Source organism: Xiphophorus couchianus, chromosome 24 (assembly GCF_001444195.1).
Source record: "Xiphophorus couchianus chromosome 24, X_couchianus-1.0, whole genome shotgun sequence".
Classification (NCBI taxonomy): Eukaryota; Metazoa; Chordata; class Actinopteri; order Cyprinodontiformes; family Poeciliidae; genus Xiphophorus; species Xiphophorus couchianus.
In genome coordinates, this window is record NC_040251.1 from 6,932,831 (window position 1) to 6,951,500 (window position 18,670).

Genomic DNA, 18,670 nt, shown 5'->3' on the forward strand with positions numbered 1-18,670 from the left:
GAAAATTGTACTTAAGTACAGTAATGAAGTACTTGTACTACGTTACTTCCCTCCACTGCCTCCCACTGAAAGACTGCTCCTCTAATTCCAGACAATTTAATAAGGCAGCAACCTGCCCACTGGCGCCCCCTGGCGGCCCTTTAAAACCTGATTGATCTGAATCACTGGTCTGAATGAGGAACAGATCATTGGATCTGGATGCGTTTTATCCATTCAGTGGAACTAAAGTAATAAAACGTGTTAAATGTTGGACAGCAGAGGAGGATTTGATATTTTTATTAATTTATGTTACATTAAATAGGTTGATAATCTGATTCTCACTGAATTTTTGTCATATTAGATGGAAACCCAATGCAAAGCAAATGAAGCAAGTGATGTAGTTTGAGTTTGGAGCTGAAGGTGTAAAAGTCTCTATTAAATGAATGTTTGTCTCTCAGCTGCAGCAGAAGCTGATCGATCGGGAAAGAAAAGAAAACTTGAAGCTGAGCTGGAAGAAACGACCAGATGGAAACGTTTTCTACCCAGAGAGGAAGGAAGACGGATTCTAACAGGAACAGACGGATTTACGGGATTTATCGCCTTATTTTCCTGCTCTTCTCACATAAACCCCACGTTGTTCTGACAGTGATGCCATCCTTTGAGTAATACCAAGTCTTATTATTTTATCTGCTTAACTGAGGTGGCTCATATAGAATATTTAACACAATGTTAAAATGATTCTTTGTGTCTCTGAATATAATAAATCTCCAGAAGAAGACGTTTTGATTAATAGATCAATAAAAAGCTCAGATTCAGTTCAAATTGTTCCTCTGTTTTCTTTCTTCAGGAACAAGATGCATAAATTATTACATATTAAAACTTATCCACATTTAAATTTAAGCTCCTCTCTTTAAATAAATCCCATTTACTCAATAATTGAATCTGCATGTGTACAGCTGTCCACCAGGGGGAGCCACATTCCTGTTCTTGTAGGCTTGAAGAAATAAAAGGAGAAAAGAAATAAAGTAAATAAAAAGCCAAACGATTAGATCTGTCCTGATAAAATAAATAGTGACCAGAAATATCATTTAAACTCATCTACGTGTTTTTATATCAGGTCACATTTCACTTCAGGTAAAAATACAAATTATATGGATTTTTAAAATCCTATTTTATTGATTATTTTTATAGATTTTTAATTGAGCCTTCATGATCACTTACTGGTATTTGTGTGTGTGTTTTTTTAAATTCTGATTTCCATTACCTTTGGCTGTTTTCATGCAAAGGACATGAAATTTGGCCAAACTGTGTTTTTGGAACAGATTCTACTTTTCATGATTTATCTTCTCTGAAAATATTCAGTTGCCTTTTAGATAAAGTCCAGAAGAGTTCAGTGGAGTTTGAGTCACTTGAAATCCAATTAAAATATCAATCTTTATTATTTTCCAACAGGGAAAGATATTTTTTATGTAATGTACAGTAGGTGGCTAATTTTTACATATTGGTCAGGTTATCTTAGCTACATTTCAAATCTTAAATGTCAAATCTCGACATTTAAGAAGTTAAAGGTTTTTTTAACCTCTCCATTTTCACTAAAATAATATTTCATGGCAATTTTGCATCCGATATTTGGTGCCCAGATCGAAGGGAGTAACGGGTGGCCACGTTTAAGTCCCCCAACATCTGACTGCAGGATGTTTTCCGGGTCAATAAGTGGTTCTGCGGGTCACAGCTGTCTGACTGACTCTCAGGTGAAGATGCACCTGAGGAGGACGGCAGGTAGCAAAGACTCTGGAGTCAAATGAGAGATTTCGGATGTAAAATGTGTTTGATGCGGTTAGATATTAGGGAAAGCATCGTTATAAATGTCTGTTGTCTGAAATGCAAATAGTTTGTCCAAGATTTTGCATTTTCAGATTAAAAGTAGGAATCTGGATTTCTGCAGTCAGACTGGAGACCAGTGAATCTGCAGAGATGGAGAAAATTCTGTGGTTCTTTGCTGCTGTATCAGGTGAGTGTAAACAAAGACATTTAAGTTTTATTTCTGTGATTTATGGTTTTTACAGGAGAAACGTTGATGTGAAAATGTTTCTTCCCTGCAGCTCTGAGCTCCGTCTCCTCTGAACGTCACTACCATTTCATTTACGAGCCAAAGAACTGGACCGACGCTCGGAGCTACTGCAGAGAAACCTACACCGACCTGGTTACTGTGGACAACCAAGACGTCGTGACGATCCTGAACAACATGGCCGATCCGCAGCAGATGGACTCCACGACTGTCGTAAAGTTACTTTTTCTGTTTCTTTGCAAAGCTGATTTCAGGGACTTTGTTACAGTATTTTTTTTGTGGGTTTTCCACCACATTTCAATATTTATTATCTTAAAATAAATTTGTTATATTTGGCTTTACGCACATCCTGTATGATATTTTCATTCTGAACAGATTGACTTTAATCAATCAGTCAATTTTATTCATAAAGACCCTTCATACCAACAGCAGCTCAAAGTGCTGCAGGTCAACAAAAACAAACAAAAACAAATAATTAATCCTCAACACAACATGGAAAAACACACAAGTGCATGTAAAATGCACAGACTGGGAGAAATGATTAAATTCAGCAAATACAGTTAAAAGTCGGGTTTTGAGCTCTTAAAGACAGCAACACTTTCTGCAGCCCTGAGGTTCTCTGGCAGACGGTTCCACAAACAGGCCATGATACTGGAAAGAAGCATCAGAACCATCAGTGAGTTCTGACTCTGGGAACCGTTAACAGTCCGATGCCAGAGAACCGGAGGGTCCGCAGGGGTGCAAATGGTAACAGCAGCTCTGCAAGGTAAGATGGTGCAAGACCATTAAGACATTTAAAAACCAGTAAAAGAATCTTAAAATCAGTCCTGAGACGTACTGGGAACCAGTGCAGTGATTTTAAATCAGCTGTGGTGTGAGCCGGCCTCTGGTCCTGGTCAGGACTCGGGCAGCAGAGTTTTGTAACAGCTGAAGGCTGAGCAGAGTTTTCATTGGGAGACCAGAAAGCAGCATTACAGTTTTCTACACGGCTGGGAAGAAAAGCATCAGCATCTCAGTGTCAGCGAGGGAGAGAAAAGGCCGAACTCTGGCTTTATTTTTTAGATGATAAAATCCTGTTTTAACTATTTGTTTAATATGTGGAGTAAAAGTAGCTCAGAATCAAGAAGAACAGCCTTCTGACTTGTTTTGAAGGTTTGAAAGATGCAGTTTGTCATTTTTGAATTCTAATTTCTTTCTGATCCTCTGGTAAATGATTAAAATGTTTTGTCCTGGTTGAGCTGGAGAAAGTTCTGTACCATCCAGGTCTTTATGTCTGAAATGCAATTTAAAAAGTGCAGTGATGGGCTGGAGGTCGACCCGAGGAAACGAGATGGAAATCTGAGTGTCGTCAGCAGAACTGTGGAAACTGATTCCACGGTTCCTGAACATGTAACAGCAACATGTAAGATAAGATAAGATAAGATAAGATAAGATAAGATAAGATAAGATAAGATTTATGTACAAATGTACAAATGAAAAAGTAGAGGATCTAAAATAGAGCCTTGTGGGACGCCACAGTTAACATCATGGACCTGTGAGGAACATGTACTGACCATAAAAGTTATATCTGTGAGATAGGAGCTGAACCACTGACGAGCAGAACCAGAACCAACTAGATTCTGTAATCCGTTTAAAAGGATTTGTTGGTCCATTGTATCAAAAGCTGCAACAAGCCAAAGACTGAGAGTTTGTGTGAATCCAGATTACACCTAAAATCATTTACAATTTTTAAAAGAGCTGTTTCTGTACTCTGGTTCGTCCTTAAACCACATTGATACTTTTCTAAAATACCAGTTAGTTAAAAAAGTATTTAATTGAGTAGAAACAAGCTTAATGTGATGTTTGTCCATTTTATGTAGCTACAACCACTTCAGTTATTTAAGAAAGGTTTTCCAGAAGGTTTGGGAGAAAATATTAGGTCAAACTTCCAGAGGACCATTTGTGAGGTCAGACACTGATGTTGGACAAGAAGGTCTGCCTGTCAGTCTGTGCTTTAATTCACCACACAGTTGAAGTCAACACTGTGTTTTTCCACACCAAACCCAGACTCCTCCATTGGGTTCGGGTCAAGAATAATCTGGCCCGTCCAGCAGTGTTGGAGTTTAGTGGAGGCACGCCCTGCAGCACTCCATCCAGCTGTCTGCGCTGCAGCGACTCAGCTGTGTGGACCAAACCCAGGAAGGACATCTCTTAATCTGCGACTCGTTCTCTCAGAAACAGGTTGAACGTGTCAACACTGTAATTTTTGGAAAATCTGATGTACTTTTGCATGTTTCTACCAGAGAACAAACATCTGAATGTTTCTCAGTGTCTCTCCGCCTTTAGGGTGCAGCCAGATGAGGGAGCAGCAGGAAAGATGCAGAAACATAGCGACACGACTCAGATGAGTGAAGGAGGCCGTTGCAGCTGCACAGGCTGTTGAGACGGGAACGGTCCAGTTAATATGCAAGGCAGGCCGTGTCAGCAGCTCCAGGTCAAAATGCAAAGTAACTCTGAAGAAACTCCCATAAAGTCACATTAAATCCTCTAATCCTTGGGCTTAGATTGTGTCATTGTGCCAGCTTTTTAGATTTATTTCCATCAGGTTTGCAATGGTAATGACTCCATGGACTCTCTGCCTCTCAGTCCCAGGAACTCCTGATAACTAATGGAAATGTATTCACTCTGCATTCAAGGAGCAGAATAAGGACTGACTAAAGCTAAAACCGCTAGATAAAGACAAAAACCGGACTCTGGTTCGGTTTTGCAAAAATGGGAAGTAGGGAAATAAATTAAGCATCTTTTCAATATTTCTGTCATAATTGTGTTCATTTCTCTGCAGCCGCCTTGAGTCGATGCTTCCTTACAGCTGTGAGTCTTCTTGGTGTCTGTCTGCACCAGATATGGAGATGTAAAAACGTTTCTATTTACAAACTCAGTCAGATCTACGGAAGACCGTTAGGTCCACAAAAAACAAAAAATCTGACTTTTGTTTGTTTATGTCAAACCCAAATAAATAATCAGACATTATTGTGAATGACTATTATGATGCCAGCGTGTAACAAAAATCAGTCATTTCTTCTTTGTTGTCGGGTTTGTAAACATGCCCTTTATCCACACTGACAGCCTGTTTCTAATTTATTTGATTTGAGTTTTAAGACTAGATTTGCAGAAACAATTCTGACTGAGAAATTCTGAGAAAAAAGTCAAAGGTCAGGCAGCTGTAACTGAAAAGCCACTCTGGCTGAGGAACAGCACAATCTTCACGGGTTGCAGTTAATCCATGTGTGGAGATGAGACAAAGATTTGAACATTAGAACCCATATCGTTCTAAAATACAGCAATGATCATATCTTAACAGTTTTTATCCAATGTTTTGTTTGTTTACACAACAACTATGAGTTTAATGTTTTATTTGCATTTGATCAGGTTGTAAAACTGTAGATTATGTAGTAAAACACATACATGAACACTTTAGAATCCTGTATTGATAAATGAGGTTTTTGAACCTAAAATACTGAAATTTAATAACAAACTTTTTAAATCTGAGATTTAAAAGTAATTTTTGAGTACCGGTATATTATGTCTTATTTTATGGAGGTTTTCTATTTTACCCGACTGACCCATCAAAGCACTGAGAAAAATCTCTGGTCTAATGCCATGAATCATTACTTATGGTTAATAACTAGCTACATTTACTTGAGTAACCTTTTTGAAAAAATGTACTTTTAGGAATATTTTTACCACACTGTAATTTTTACTCAAGTAAAATTTATTCACTGAATTAAAAACAAACATGTTTTAACCAAAAATGCAGACACACACCTGCAGGTTTTGTTATTTATTATTGGAAGAAAATGATTTGTAAGAATTTTTTTCTTTTGCATGATTTTGTTATTTTTTGTTACTCATTTGAATTATTATCACTTTTATCCTTAAAATACCAAAATTTCCACTTAGCTTAATATTTTGGTCCATCTGATGATGTAATTTGTAAATCTTAAATGATTGATCATTTGATCAGTTACTTCAGGATACTTTTTACCAGATAATTCTTTAATGTTGAGTAATTTCTTGGAAGGCTACTCTTTACTTTTACTTTAGTAAAAATTTGTTGAAGCAGAGCTGCTCTTAGTATCAGTTTCCTCTGCTCACAGGTTTCTTGTTTTCCAGAGTCGGATGTTCAGTAACTCTTTAGAACTGAAAGCCTGAGTTCGCAGTAGAAGAGACGACAACATGTCAGTAAAAGAAATGTGATGCTGAATGTAACCGAACTGCTCTGGTTTCCAGCAGGCCTGGATCGGTTTGTACCATGATGAGATCAGATGGAAGTGGCTGTCTGGAGGTTTTTACCAAAGTGAGGAGCTGAACTTCCAGAACTGGGAGTGGAGCGAGCCGAACCTCCCTTGGTACATGCCGTCCTGTGGGGTGATGGACAGCTCTGGGATGTGGTACGATGCGTTGTGCGAAAACAACAATTACCCGGTTTGCTCCAATGGGTCAGGTAAGAATTTGGTTTCATTTTGTCTTCCTGCTTCTTGATTACAGGTTAGCTACTTTTTATAAATACTTCTTACCATTTAGTGGCCAACAGGCACAAAGCTTAGCAAAAGGTAATTATGGCAGAATGTATTGAAAAAAACCATTAATAAACTCTTATAATATTATAGCTTCTCTGCTTCATAAAATTTAATAACTAACATATTTTCACACCCATAATTTGGCACTACACAAATAAAAATCCTTTTTTTTAAATTAAATCTTTATTTTAAACAAGTAAATTGCCACAGAAAGAATGAAGAATCAAGAAGAAAACATAAATGTATATCATAATAATAGATAAACATAAAACAAAACTTCCATATCCAGTTCAAAAAGGAGAAGGAAAAAGACGAAACTCATTAAATCCGACCCACAACTGTCTCATCCAAGTATGACCCACATTTACACATCAAATAATATCAAATAATCATCATCAGAAAATATTTAAGCATACAAAAGTTTTTTTGAACCTGTACTTAAGCGGCCGTCAATAATCTTGAGGACCACAAAATGGTTCTGACAGGCCAGACTTGGCCCACGAGCCTCCAGTTGAACACCTGATTTCATGGAATGTTAAGAAAGAAAATGTGTTACACTTTGTCTTTTTCAAACACGCAGTCTTTTCCAATATTTATAAAACAGAAACATATTTATGTTTTCTGTAGATAATATTACCTGCTCCAGACTCCCCCTAGTGGTCTGGAGCAAGTTTGCAGCCTTTCATATGTGTTATTGTTTTAATATTTTCCAGCATTTTATCCTTTGCTTCTATTTCCTGCAGTTGCAGCATTTTTTGTTTTCATTTGTTTTGTTTGTTGTAGGTTTTTCTGCTGTTTTCTGTGATTATATAATAGGATTCAAGATTCTTTTATTAGGACTATAATTTAGCCAATAAAATGAGAGATGGGCCCCTGGTTTTAGAAAATGTTCTTAGCAAAGAACCAACAGCAGTGGTTGGCAGACTTCCACTAATGAGCTGCATTAATAGAAAGATCATGTTTTTTTCTTTATCATACACATTTCCTGCTTTGTGTTTAATAATCAATGTCTATATCACATGTGTCAAACTCGAGGCCCGTGGGCCAAATCTGGCCCACCATAGCTTTTTGTATGGCCCTCTAGATTCTAGACTAAACACTGAGTGGCTTAAATATGCAATGCAGTTTTTATCTATTTACTGCCAGATTATATGACCCAGTCCCTCCAGTTTCTTGAGATGTTATTGTGGAAATTCACACAAAATCAACAAATCTCCACACTTTTTTGTCCTAATATATAATTGGGAGTTTATTGCAGATTTTTCTCAAAAATTGTCAAAAACTTTCTTACTTGCCCTAAACAGCTGCCTCAGTCTTCATTGATGTGAGATTATAGTCCATAATCTATACAGCAAGTAATAAAATGTTGCATTTACCGTCATAAATAAGCATAAATATCACAAATATTTCTAAATTAGTACCACAAACACTTTAAATTTTATTGCAGAAAATCAAAAAAGGACTAATTTACCTGGCTGCTTTGTAAACTTCCAGTTGAATAAATTTTGACATGTTGAAGTTTTGGTTGTTGACAGATTAAAAGTCTTCAGGCCTTTATATTCATGCTCTTATTTTGAAGTTAGATGTTAGTTAGATGTAAAGAAAATCTTTTCATGGGTTCAGTTAGCAGCTGTTAGTAAACATGTAAGTCAGATAGAAACCAGTAAATACAGTAATTAAAGCAGTATTAATATCAGATATCAATATTAATCTGCATTTTCATATCATTGCATCCTCAATAGTTACAAAGTTGTAGCTTAGAAAATTAACGTCTAGCAGTAATAAGTCATGATTTCAGCTAACCTGGGGAAACACAAAATCTGAAATTATATTTAATGTAACAATAACAATAAAATTGATCATCCTTGTTAGTTTAAGAGATAAATTCTCATTTTGCACAATCTTTTTATACGTTGTGTCCATACTGACCCACAGGAGGCCAGTATGGACACGCTGCACGGCGCCGCTCACTCTGTTGTGAACAGGATGTTATGAAGAACATTTATTTTCAGCTTCATTCATAAAGCTACTCTCATGTTTTGTGTAATTCTAGTTTCTATAATTTTCAGAAGAGGAGACGGGGGTTTTCTTCGTCGACGCTGGGATGAGCTGGGAGGAGGCTCAGAGCTACTGCAGGGAACATTACACAGACCTGGCCTTTCCCACAAACCAGTCTGAGAACTTATACATAGAATCTTGGATACCAAAGAGCAAGTATGGCTGGATCGGCCTTTACCTAGACACCTGGAAGTGGTCGGACGGACACATGTACGGGTTTCAACACTGGGCAGAGGGCAAACCTGACGTTGAGACGGTGCCATGCAGCGTTGCGACCTTTGGCAGCTCTGGCGCCTGGGTTGACTGGACATGTGATGAAATGAAGCCATTTATCTGCCACCATGGTAAGCTGCTCATCGGTCTGAGCTTAATGGAAACGTGAAGGTTTGTTTCTTATGCTAGAAGGTAAAAACTCTTCAGAGCCACTTCCTGGTTGGAGTTGTTTGTGGTTCATATTGTGGCGGCTGATGGAGCTCAGAGTAGAAGAAGAATCACAGTTATGCATTTTCGATGGTGTCATTCACACCGGGACGAGGTCAATAAGGGTAACGTTTACATCATGTTATAATGTTATTCCCTCGTCAACAACATACCTGGATTGTTGCCTTGATTCTTTCATGCATGTTTGAGAAATCCTTGAATCTCCATGGAAACCATTCAGGGTGCCTAAACATTTGCTCATACAAAGTGCCACCAGTTTCCACAGAGCTCTCCTCTCAGCTCCTTCAGACTAGCAGCAGCAACGCTGCACCTCTGCTGAACTCAGACAAACTATTTTTCAGACCAACACTCCAAAGAATTTATGTAAACGGCTTAATGGAGTAGCATTGTTGTGATGACGTCTGAAAGGGGCGTGTCAGGAAGTGTAGGAGGTTCTTAAAGAGACAGAGGAAAATTTCAAGGCATCAGGTATGACTGTGATGAAAAGTCAAATTTGAGTTGAAGGAAACATACAGTAGCTACTTGATTAAGTGAAATCCCGACACACTGACTCTGTTACTCCGATGCCAGAACAGTGTCACTGCAAACAGCATTCACATCAAGTATCCAGAGTATCTTTTCTAAAATACATTTTCCCTCCTTAACTCTAATAAAATGTTATAAATATTTGTTTTAAAGACTCTCCGTCCTTCACAACACAAGTGGTGAAAGTGAAGCTGGTGGGAAACTCGGCTCTGGATCTGAACGATCCTGCGGTCCTGGAAAACATGAAGAAGGAGGTAAAAGATCCCAGAAATTTGAGTTTTAGCATTTAAGCTGAAATATTATTTGAATCCAGACAAACTTAGGAGTGTGTCAGTGAAATGTTGGAATGAATCTGGCCAGGCTCAGTGACTGTTGTGCTTCAGCTCCAGCAGCAGCTGAAGCAGCAGAGCGTGGATGCAGACGTCAAGCTGAGCTGGAAGAAACAGCAGGATGGAAAAATCTTCCACCAGGAGGAGGAAACAGACCTGCAGTGAGACGACGACATGCTGAGGAGAAGACTTTCTCAGTTTTTCTTATATCTTTTAAAATAAAAAATATGTAAAACCCATATTAACTGAACAGCAAAATGATGTGTTGATGTGAGACAATAGATTTTCTTCTAGTCACAGTTCTTCAACATGTTTGAAACATTATTCAAACCTGATCTGTGTAAATAGCTTTTATCTGAGTTTTCAGTTTGATTCCTTTTTTTGTAAAATTCATGTAACCTTATTGAATTCATGCATATCTGCCTTCGGTTTCAGTGGTTTTGGTTTAATTTTGTGTTTCCTCTGTGATCATTTCTGGGTTTATTATTGTCATTTAGGTCTTGCCATATTCAGATAATGTTCCCCTTTTGGTTCGTTGATCAAATAATTTCTAGTTCAGCTCAGTTTATGTTAAACTTCTCCTGGTGGGACCTGAACTCCTCACCAGGGAGGCGTCCAGGAGGCGTCCTGACCAGATGCCAAAGCCTCAACTGGCTCCTCTCGATGTGAAGGAGCAGCGGCTCTACTCTGAGTCCCTCCTGGATGACTGAGCTTCTCTCTCTAAGGGAGAGCCCAGACACCCTAGGGAGAAAACCCATTTCGGCCGCTTGTATCCTCTATCTCGTTCTTTCGGTCATGACCCAAAGCTCATGACCATAGATGAGGGTGGGAACGTAGATCGACCGGTAAATCGAGAGCTTTGCTTTTTTGGCTCAGCTCTCTCTTCACCACGACGGATCGGTACAGCGCCCGCTTAGCGGCAGACGCTGCGCCAATCCGTCTGTCGATCTCCTGCTCCCCTCTTCCCTCATTCGTGAACAAGATCCCGAGATACTTGAACTCCTCCACTTGGGGCAGGACACCCCCCCTGACCCTGAGAAGGCACTCTACCCTTTTCCGGCTCAAGACCATGATGGCCTCGGATTTGGAGGCACTGATCCCCATCCCGGCCGCTTCACACTCGGCTGCGAACCGCTCCAGCGAGAGCTGCAGATCACGACTTGATGAAGCCAACAGGACCACATCATCTGCAAAAAGCAGAGATGAGATCCTAAGGCCACCAAATCGGATCCCCTCAACACCTTGGCTGGTCTAGAGATTCTGTCCATGAAAGTAATGAACAGAATCGGTGACAAAGGGCAGCCCTGGCGGAGTCCAACTCTCACCGGAAACGAGCCCGACTTACTGCCGGCAATGTGGACCAGACTCTGACACCGGTCATACAGGGACCTGACAGCCCGTATCAAAGGGCCCGGTACCCCATACTCCCGGAGAACCCCCCACAGGGCTCCCCGAGGGACACGGTCGAATGCCTTCTCCAAGTCCACAAAACACGTAGACTGGTTGGGATCACTGGGACACTCAAACCCCTCCACCACGATAAGGTGGCAGCCCATGGAGAGGATCTAAAAAACACACATTCACTTAAAACAAAACAACGTTTGGGCGCCCCCGGACTCGGCGCCCTGGGCTACTGCCATGTGAGCCCTTTCCAGAGAACTGGGAGGATCTCTGGAGGAAAAGCCTCAGGAGTCAAATGAGTCATTTGTCATTTTAAACCTGCTTTATTTGGTTTGATATTACAGCATCTGTCAGAATAAACACTTGTCGTCTCAAACGCAAATCATTCAACTTGATCATTTTGCATGACATGTTTAAACCCAGAGGATAAACGTCTGCAGCCACAAACTGAACTACACAACATTCACAAGGATGGAAAACGTTCTTCTGTGGCTCTTCAGTGCATCAGGCAAGTGGATTCAATTTTATACTCCCAGTATATAATTATACAATCACACAGAATGTGTTGTATGTGTTCAGTGTGTGTGTCCTTTTTTAAAACATCTGAGCTAAGTTGAGCTCTGCTTGGAAACCGTTAAGAATTTATTTTCAATGTTTGTTCTATTGATAAAACCATAACAGATCTCTGTCATGAAAATGTTTTGTTCTTATTTTAATCTTCCTGCTTGCGTTTTGGCAGCTCTGGGCTCCATCTGCTCTCTCCCTGTACGTCAGTACCACTTCATCTATGACCCAAAGAACTGGACCGAGGCGCAGAGTTACTGCAGGCAGCGCTACACGGACCTGGTCACTGTGGACAGTCTGAACATGGTGACCATGCTGAACGGCATGGCAGACGTGAGCAGAATGGGATCCACTGCAGACGTAAACTCCATATTTTCCTCTGTTTTCTTTTAAAATATTCAGTGAGCTGAAATAACTGGAGGTGTACTGATTTATTGACACCAGTTTTCTTAATTTCTTGAGATCTGTGATCAACTCATGCTTAGATGTGAAGCTGATCTTATCCTCTGCTCTGCAGTGAGGCTTCGGCTGACAGACCGGCCCACCAGCTCATGTCTGCACGTTTACAGTTACAAAAATCACTTCACTGCTGCCAACTCAGCAACTTTCTTACTATATTTAGCAACATTTCTGACAAAAAATGATATCAGCCAATGTTGTGATCATCAGGTCAGGCAAGGCTTTCTAAAGATCAGTAATCAGTGATTGGCCAGAAAAATGCAACTGTTTTCCCCTTTTTCCTGTTTTTATCCTTCGTTTCACTGGAACCACGTGTGAAGATGAGAAATTAGTTTAAGTCTCTGTTGTTTCAAACTGCTGCTCACCAAACTCATTCACATTTTTGTGAGAGGAAACTTTTTGTTTTCCTGAACTAATTCCAACATTTTGTTAGTTTAATGCTGCAAAGACTTTCACTTTTTTCTCTCTCCACAACGAAGGTTTTAAAATCCATTTGCATGATGTTTGCAATTTGAATCCTCCAGATCCTGAGCAGCAGGATCCAGGTTTGTCTTGAACAGAGTAAACACCTCCTGATAAGTCATGCAAATTTCCTGTTTGTGGATTTTCTCTGTAAGATGAGAATGGCACCTCAAACGTAGATCTACAGATTCTAGTTCCCTCTGCTCTGCCCGATGACCAAAGATCCAGACAGATTCACTCTCTCCTCTCTGACAGGAATAGATGAATTTGTTCAAATGTAGTAAAAATGCAGTAAAGACCAAAGTTATTTGTTGATTTAAGGTTGTTTTTTATTATTTCCTCTGATTGTTTTGAAGCTCTCTCCAACAAAAAGACTTTTCAGCCTCTTATATTCATAATCCTGGACTCATGAAAACTCATGATTTCATAAAAGTTGGAATCCAAACCACTGCTGCACAGACATGTCGGGTCTGACTCTGCAGTATTTGGTGCTTTAAATATTTAAATTACACTTTCAAGGTTTTGGGTGAAACTCACCAATAGACGAAGCAACCAAGTTTCAGCTTCTTTTGACACTGATCTTAATTAATGAACATATTGTAAATGTCATCTTATTTCAGAGTATTTGCACCTAAACATGAACTCTGTAATGAGAGACTGCCATCAAAGATGAAGCCTTTGAATTGGGTCAGTTTTATGAAAGCCCAACTTGATCAACACCTATCAGCACAGCATAATTAAAAATTGACCATCAATGATCACTCTCTTCTGAAATCATTTTTCAAGTTTGTGGCGTATAAATATTTCAGGTAAGCTTCCAGTGGTAGAGAAAATCCAGATTACTGACTCCAGGCTGAATTTATGCCGATTCAACCAGGAGCCATGTTGCTCCCACCGACCTGCAGGAAGTGACGTAGATCGATATTCAAAGCAGGCAGATGTTTGGATGTGGCTGTAAGTCGTTCTGTCCGACAGGCCTGGATCGGTCTGTACTTTGATGTGATCAGCTGGAGATGGTCGCTGTCAGACGGAGGTTTCTACAGAGCAGATGGAAACTACAGATACTGGTCAGCTGGTGAGCCAAACAGCGCCTGGTACACAGTGGACTGCACTCACATGTATGATAATGGATACTGGAACGACGCTCCCTGCCAGTGGCTTTATGGATTCATCTGTGCCAACACCAGCGGTAAGAATTTATAACAAATCCAGATTTATTAACTGTTTGAATTTCATTTTTAAGGTTTGTTTAGGAATAAATGCAGACAAATAGATATAGTATAGGTAAATATCAGTAAATACAGTAATTAAAGCAGTATTAATATCAGATATCAATATTAATCTGCAATTTCATATCATTGCATCCTCAATAGTTACAAAGTTGTAGCTTAGAAAATTAACCTCTAGCGGTAATAAGTCATGATTTCAGCCAACCTGGGGAAACACAAAGTCTGAAATTATATTTAATGTAACAATAAAATTGATCAACCTTTAGTTTAAGAGATAAATTCTCATTTTGCACAATCGTTTTATACATTCTGTGTCCATACTGACCCACAGGAGGCCAGTATGGACACGCTGCACGGCGCCGCTCACTCTGTTGTGAACAGGATGTTATGAAGAAAATTTATTTTTAGCTTCATCCATAAAGCTACTCTCATGTTTTGTGAACTTTAGCAGCAGAGCGGCTCTGTCTGCTCCGGACGGCTGAAAGAAAATCACACCAGGAGATTTAAACATTCCTGCTGGTCCCTGAAAAATAACACAAACCAGGACAATCAATGAAGACAATGTCCAGGGGACAGAGGACATTTGGTCACCCTATAAATGATTTTAAACCATTTCTTAAAAAAATTAATGTGTTGAGAGAAACTTGATTAACTGTTGACTGATTGCAAGGAGGTGTCACAAATCAAAAACAAATTAAAAACTGGAACTGGAGACGTTTCAACCCATGTCTCCAAGCAGTCTCTCTGGTTCTCTTCTGGTCTGTTTCCAGGACAGACCGCAAAATTTTTCTACATCAGCACATCAATGAACTGGACCGACGCTCAGAGCTACTGCAGGCTGCACTACACAGACCTGGCCAGCGTCAGGAGCCTGCAGGAGAACGAGCAGATAAGGACTGCGAGGCCTGCAGGTCTGACCGTCTGGATCGGTCTCTACAAAGACACCTGGAAGTGGTCCAACGGAAACCTGTTCCTGTTTTCCTACTGGGCATCAGGAGAGCCTCAAGGTGGGGTGGAAAACTGCACCGTGGCAAACTTCAGACTCTCCGGTCAGTGGGAGGACTGGCCATGTGGCTTAGAGAAGACCTTCGTCTGCTACCATGGTGAGACGCCATCAGTGGTTGGGTTGGACCAAAGGACAAAATAGGACGACAAACCTGAAATGACCATGTATCTGATAAAACGTTTGCTTTGTTTGTCTTAAAGACACTGAACCTTTCACACGACACACAGTGAAGGTGAAGCTGGTGGGAAACTCGGCTCTGGGTCTGAACGACCCTGCAATCCTGGAAAACCTGCTGAAGGAGGTAAGAGTCTCGACACGCAGCTTTTAGCTGGATAAACAAACAATGAAGTGAAAAAAACCTTTTGTCTTACCTGTTTAATAAACTGAGCGTGCAATATGGAAGAAAATCGTTTTGTAAACTGTAACTAAAACCATGTAACAACATTTTAATTGACCAATAAAAATATTGCTCTGAATAAAAAGAAAATGTTTCCACCTGCATCGACCGTCTGTGAAAACAGCTTGAATTTATCTCATTGGTTGACAGAAGGTCAGTCCAGATGCAACAAGCGGCCGCTGATCCAAATCTTCGGATTGTGAAGACAAATTAATCTGATTGCGAATCAGATTAATCATAAAATATTCATAAAACATTCTGCAACATTTATGCGTAAAATCATCACCAATAATCTCCTAATGACGAATTTACTCTCTTCTAACACAGAGATGGAAACTAGTTCAGCAAGTGTTTGGTGTGTGTTCAGTGTGTGTTTAGTTTTTGTTCGGCATGTGCTTGGTGTGTGTTTAGTGTTTGTTCGGCGTGTGCTTGGTGTGTGTTCAGTGTGTGTTTAGTGTTTGTTCGGCGTGAGCTTGGTGTGTGTTCAGCGTGTGTGTTCAGTGTGTGTTTGTTGTGCGTGTGTGGGGGTGGGTGTGTGTGGTTGTGACGGGTGTTCATTCACAGACCAAACATTCATTCACCGTCACATACCTTACTGTAAACAGCAAAAACAGCATTTTCTTTCATGGGGACCAACAAATGTCCCCACAATGTAGAGGGACAAAAGGTTCCCATTAACATATAAAAACCTGGTTCCCACACAAACACACACACACAACCCCACACACACACCAAACACACACAATGAACACACACAGAACACATGTACGCACGCGCGCACACACAAAAATACACGTCGGGGTGTGTGTGAGCAGCAGGTATTTGATGCATTGTGGGACCATTTTTCTGACACATATTACATTGTGGAGACACTGCCCCTTGTGGGGACCAGGACTTTGCCCCCACAAGGAGAAATTTTGTTTTTGGGTTAAGAGTTAGGTTTAGGACTAGGATGTGTATTGAGTTTTGGTTAGGTTTGGGTTGTAGAAATTAATCAAAGTCAATGGAAAGTCCCTGCAAAGATAGAGAGACAAGCATATGTGTGTTTGGTGTGTATGGGGTGTTTGTTCTGTGTGAGTTCGGTGTGTGTTTGGTGTGTGTTCAGTGTGTGTTCTGTGTGTGTTCTGTGTGTGTTTGCTGTGTGTTCTGTGTGTGTTCAGTGTTTGTTCTGTGTGTGTTCTGTCTGTGTTTGGTGTGTGTTCTGTGTGTGTTCTGTGTGTGTTTGCTGTGTTCTGTGTGTGTTCAGTGTTTGTTCTGTGTGTGTTCTGTCTGTGTTCTGTGTGTGTTCTGTGTGTGTTCTGTCTGTGTTTGGTGTGTGTTCTGTGTGTGTTCTGTGTGTGTTTGCTGTGTGTTCTGTGTGTGTTCAGTGTTTGTTCTGTGTGTGTTCTGTCTGTGTTTGGTGTGTGTTCTGTGTGTGTTCTGTGTGTGTTTGGTGTGTGTTCAGTGTGTGTTCTGTGTGTGTTTGATGTGTGTTCAGTGTGTGTTCTGTCTGTGTTTGGTGTGTGTTCAGTGTGTGTTCTGGGGAATGGGGTGTGTGTGTGTGTGGGTGTGTGTGTGTTCAGTGTGTGTTCCTGACTTGTCTGATCGTTGTGTTTCAGCTCCAGCAGAAGCTGCAGGACCAGGCAGTGAAGGCTGAGATCAGACTGAGCTGGAAGAACCAGCCTGATGGGAAGATCTTTTACACCGAGAAGCAAAATTAACCCAAAGTTTCTCCAGATGAGAAATTTGAATTTTATTTTAATTACAGGAGGGACAAGTAATACTTAAATAAAGAAATGATATAGTATGAAAGTTTAGAGGTGAAAACAAAGCTTTTAGTTTAGCAGCTGTAGATAAAAACATTTTTTATTATAAATTACTTTAAAGCAGATTTGGGTTCATCAGTTTGTTTCTCTGTTAATGTCACTGGATATGTGTTGGTTTATCTGCTATGAAATTAAAGATAAAGTCTTAAAATATTAAAACTTTATATTATACCTAACAGTTTACATAATAGTAAGATTTTAATCTCTCCCAAAATATTCCCCTAACAATAACTCCTTTTTTGTTATTTTTATTTCTTTTTTCTCTTTTTTCCTGTTCCTTGTTTTCTGTTTTTCCTCTCTCTCTTTTTATTTTTTCTCTTTTGCTTCCTTTGTTTTTTTCTAACTCTTTCTCTGCCAACACTGATATGTTCTGCACTTGTAAATAAAACATCTTTAAACATCATAACAATAACCTTAAACACTAAATATTTATGCCATTTTTATTGTCTGTTTATGAACAGAAACTTAATTCATAGTCCAATCTAAACAGGGACAGCTCCCCCTGCTGGACTGTAGTTAATCTGCACCACATGTAAACTAGTTGAAGTCACATTGATGCAATAAACATGTGATGACTTCAAACTGTTTTTAATTTAAAGTAAAAACCATATCTCCCCTCAATATTTCTCTTTCCAAGGTTTTAAAATTTAAATCTACCATTTTTGTTTACAACTTGTGAAAAGTATTTTTCTCTCACAGGCCGATTCTGTTTTTACGTTTTTGTCACATTTAAAGTTCCATATAATTAAACTAACTGTAATATAGTTCAAAAATAATTTGAATTAACACAACAGGCAGTTTTCAAATGATGATTTTATTCAGTAAGGAAAAAAAACCCTTTCTGTTTATTTATTGGTAGTTTGATTAAACTCCATGTTTTCAGCTCGGTTTCAGCAGCCTGGCCCAGACCTGGTTATTCCCTGACCTGCAGATATAATAATAACTCATACTGAACCTCTCTGGCGGTGGACAGATCTCTAAAAGAACATCCTTCATACTCAGAACCGTCCAGTGTGACTGAACTAAAGCAGTTCTGCTGTTTCTCAGAGCGATTGTTGAGTTTTCACAAGCTGTTGTCTCTGATGGGCCATGATTTTTAAAATCATCGTTTGAAAACTGCTTCTGCGATTCACTCTTTATTAAAAATTAAAAATAGATGATCTGAAGCATTAAAATATGACAAAAAAAGGAGAAACAGAAGAAATGTTTAACAGGGCAAATACATTTTACAGCATGATACTCTGGGACAGACAGACGGACAGACAGACGGACGGACAGATGGACAGACAGACAGACGGATGGATGGACTTTCCAACCAAATAAATGTGGAACTGAAATGGCAATAAAACATAACCACACTGTAATAATTTTTAAGTCTTTATAAGAAG

The 18,670-nt window shown here is 39.6% G+C and overlaps 2 protein-coding genes across 2 annotated transcripts; both read left to right on the forward strand.

The window, feature by feature from the left end:
• The first annotated feature begins 1,647 nt into the window (after positions 1–1,647).
• LOC114141035 (macrophage mannose receptor 1-like) lies at positions 1,648–10,655 on the forward strand. Its single transcript, XM_028011439.1, has 6 exons — positions 1,648–1,990; positions 2,082–2,260; positions 6,320–6,530; positions 8,676–9,008; positions 9,784–9,884; positions 10,014–10,655. Exons 1-6 carry the CDS (start codon positions 1,861–1,863, stop codon positions 10,122–10,124), a joined length of 1,065 nt encoding a protein of 354 aa, XP_027867240.1. The 5' UTR covers positions 1,648–1,860; the 3' UTR covers positions 10,125–10,655.
• Positions 10,656–11,485: 830 nt separating this feature from the next.
• Positions 11,486–18,506, forward strand: LOC114141036 (C-type mannose receptor 2-like). Its single transcript, XM_028011440.1, has 5 exons — positions 11,486–12,284; positions 13,821–14,034; positions 14,845–15,177; positions 15,281–15,381; positions 17,076–18,506. The coding sequence occupies exons 1-5, from the start codon at positions 12,051–12,053 to the stop codon at positions 17,175–17,177; spliced, it is 984 nt and encodes a 327-aa protein (XP_027867241.1). The 5' UTR covers positions 11,486–12,050; the 3' UTR covers positions 17,178–18,506.
• Positions 18,507–18,670: the final 164 nt, after the last annotated feature.

Coding starts and splice junctions, on each gene's coding strand:
- LOC114141036 (XM_028011440.1), top strand. CDS start 12,051: ATGAAAATGTTTTGTTCTTATTTTAATCTTCCTGCTTGCGTTTTGGCA. Junction 12,285..13,820: donor GAATGGGATCCACTGCAGAC/GTAAACTCCATA, acceptor TCTGTCCGACAG/GCCTGGATCGGTCTGTACTT. Junction 15,178..15,280: donor GACCTTCGTCTGCTACCATG/GTGAGACGCCAT, acceptor TTTGTCTTAAAG/ACACTGAACCTTTCACACGA.
- LOC114141035 (XM_028011439.1), top strand. CDS start 1,861: ATGCAAATAGTTTGTCCAAGATTTTGCATTTTCAGATTAAAAGTAGGA. Junction 1,991..2,081: donor GTTCTTTGCTGCTGTATCAG/GTGAGTGTAAAC, acceptor TCTTCCCTGCAG/CTCTGAGCTCCGTCTCCTCT. Junction 2,261..6,319: donor AGATGGACTCCACGACTGTC/GTAAAGTTACTT, acceptor GGTTTCCAGCAG/GCCTGGATCGGTTTGTACCA.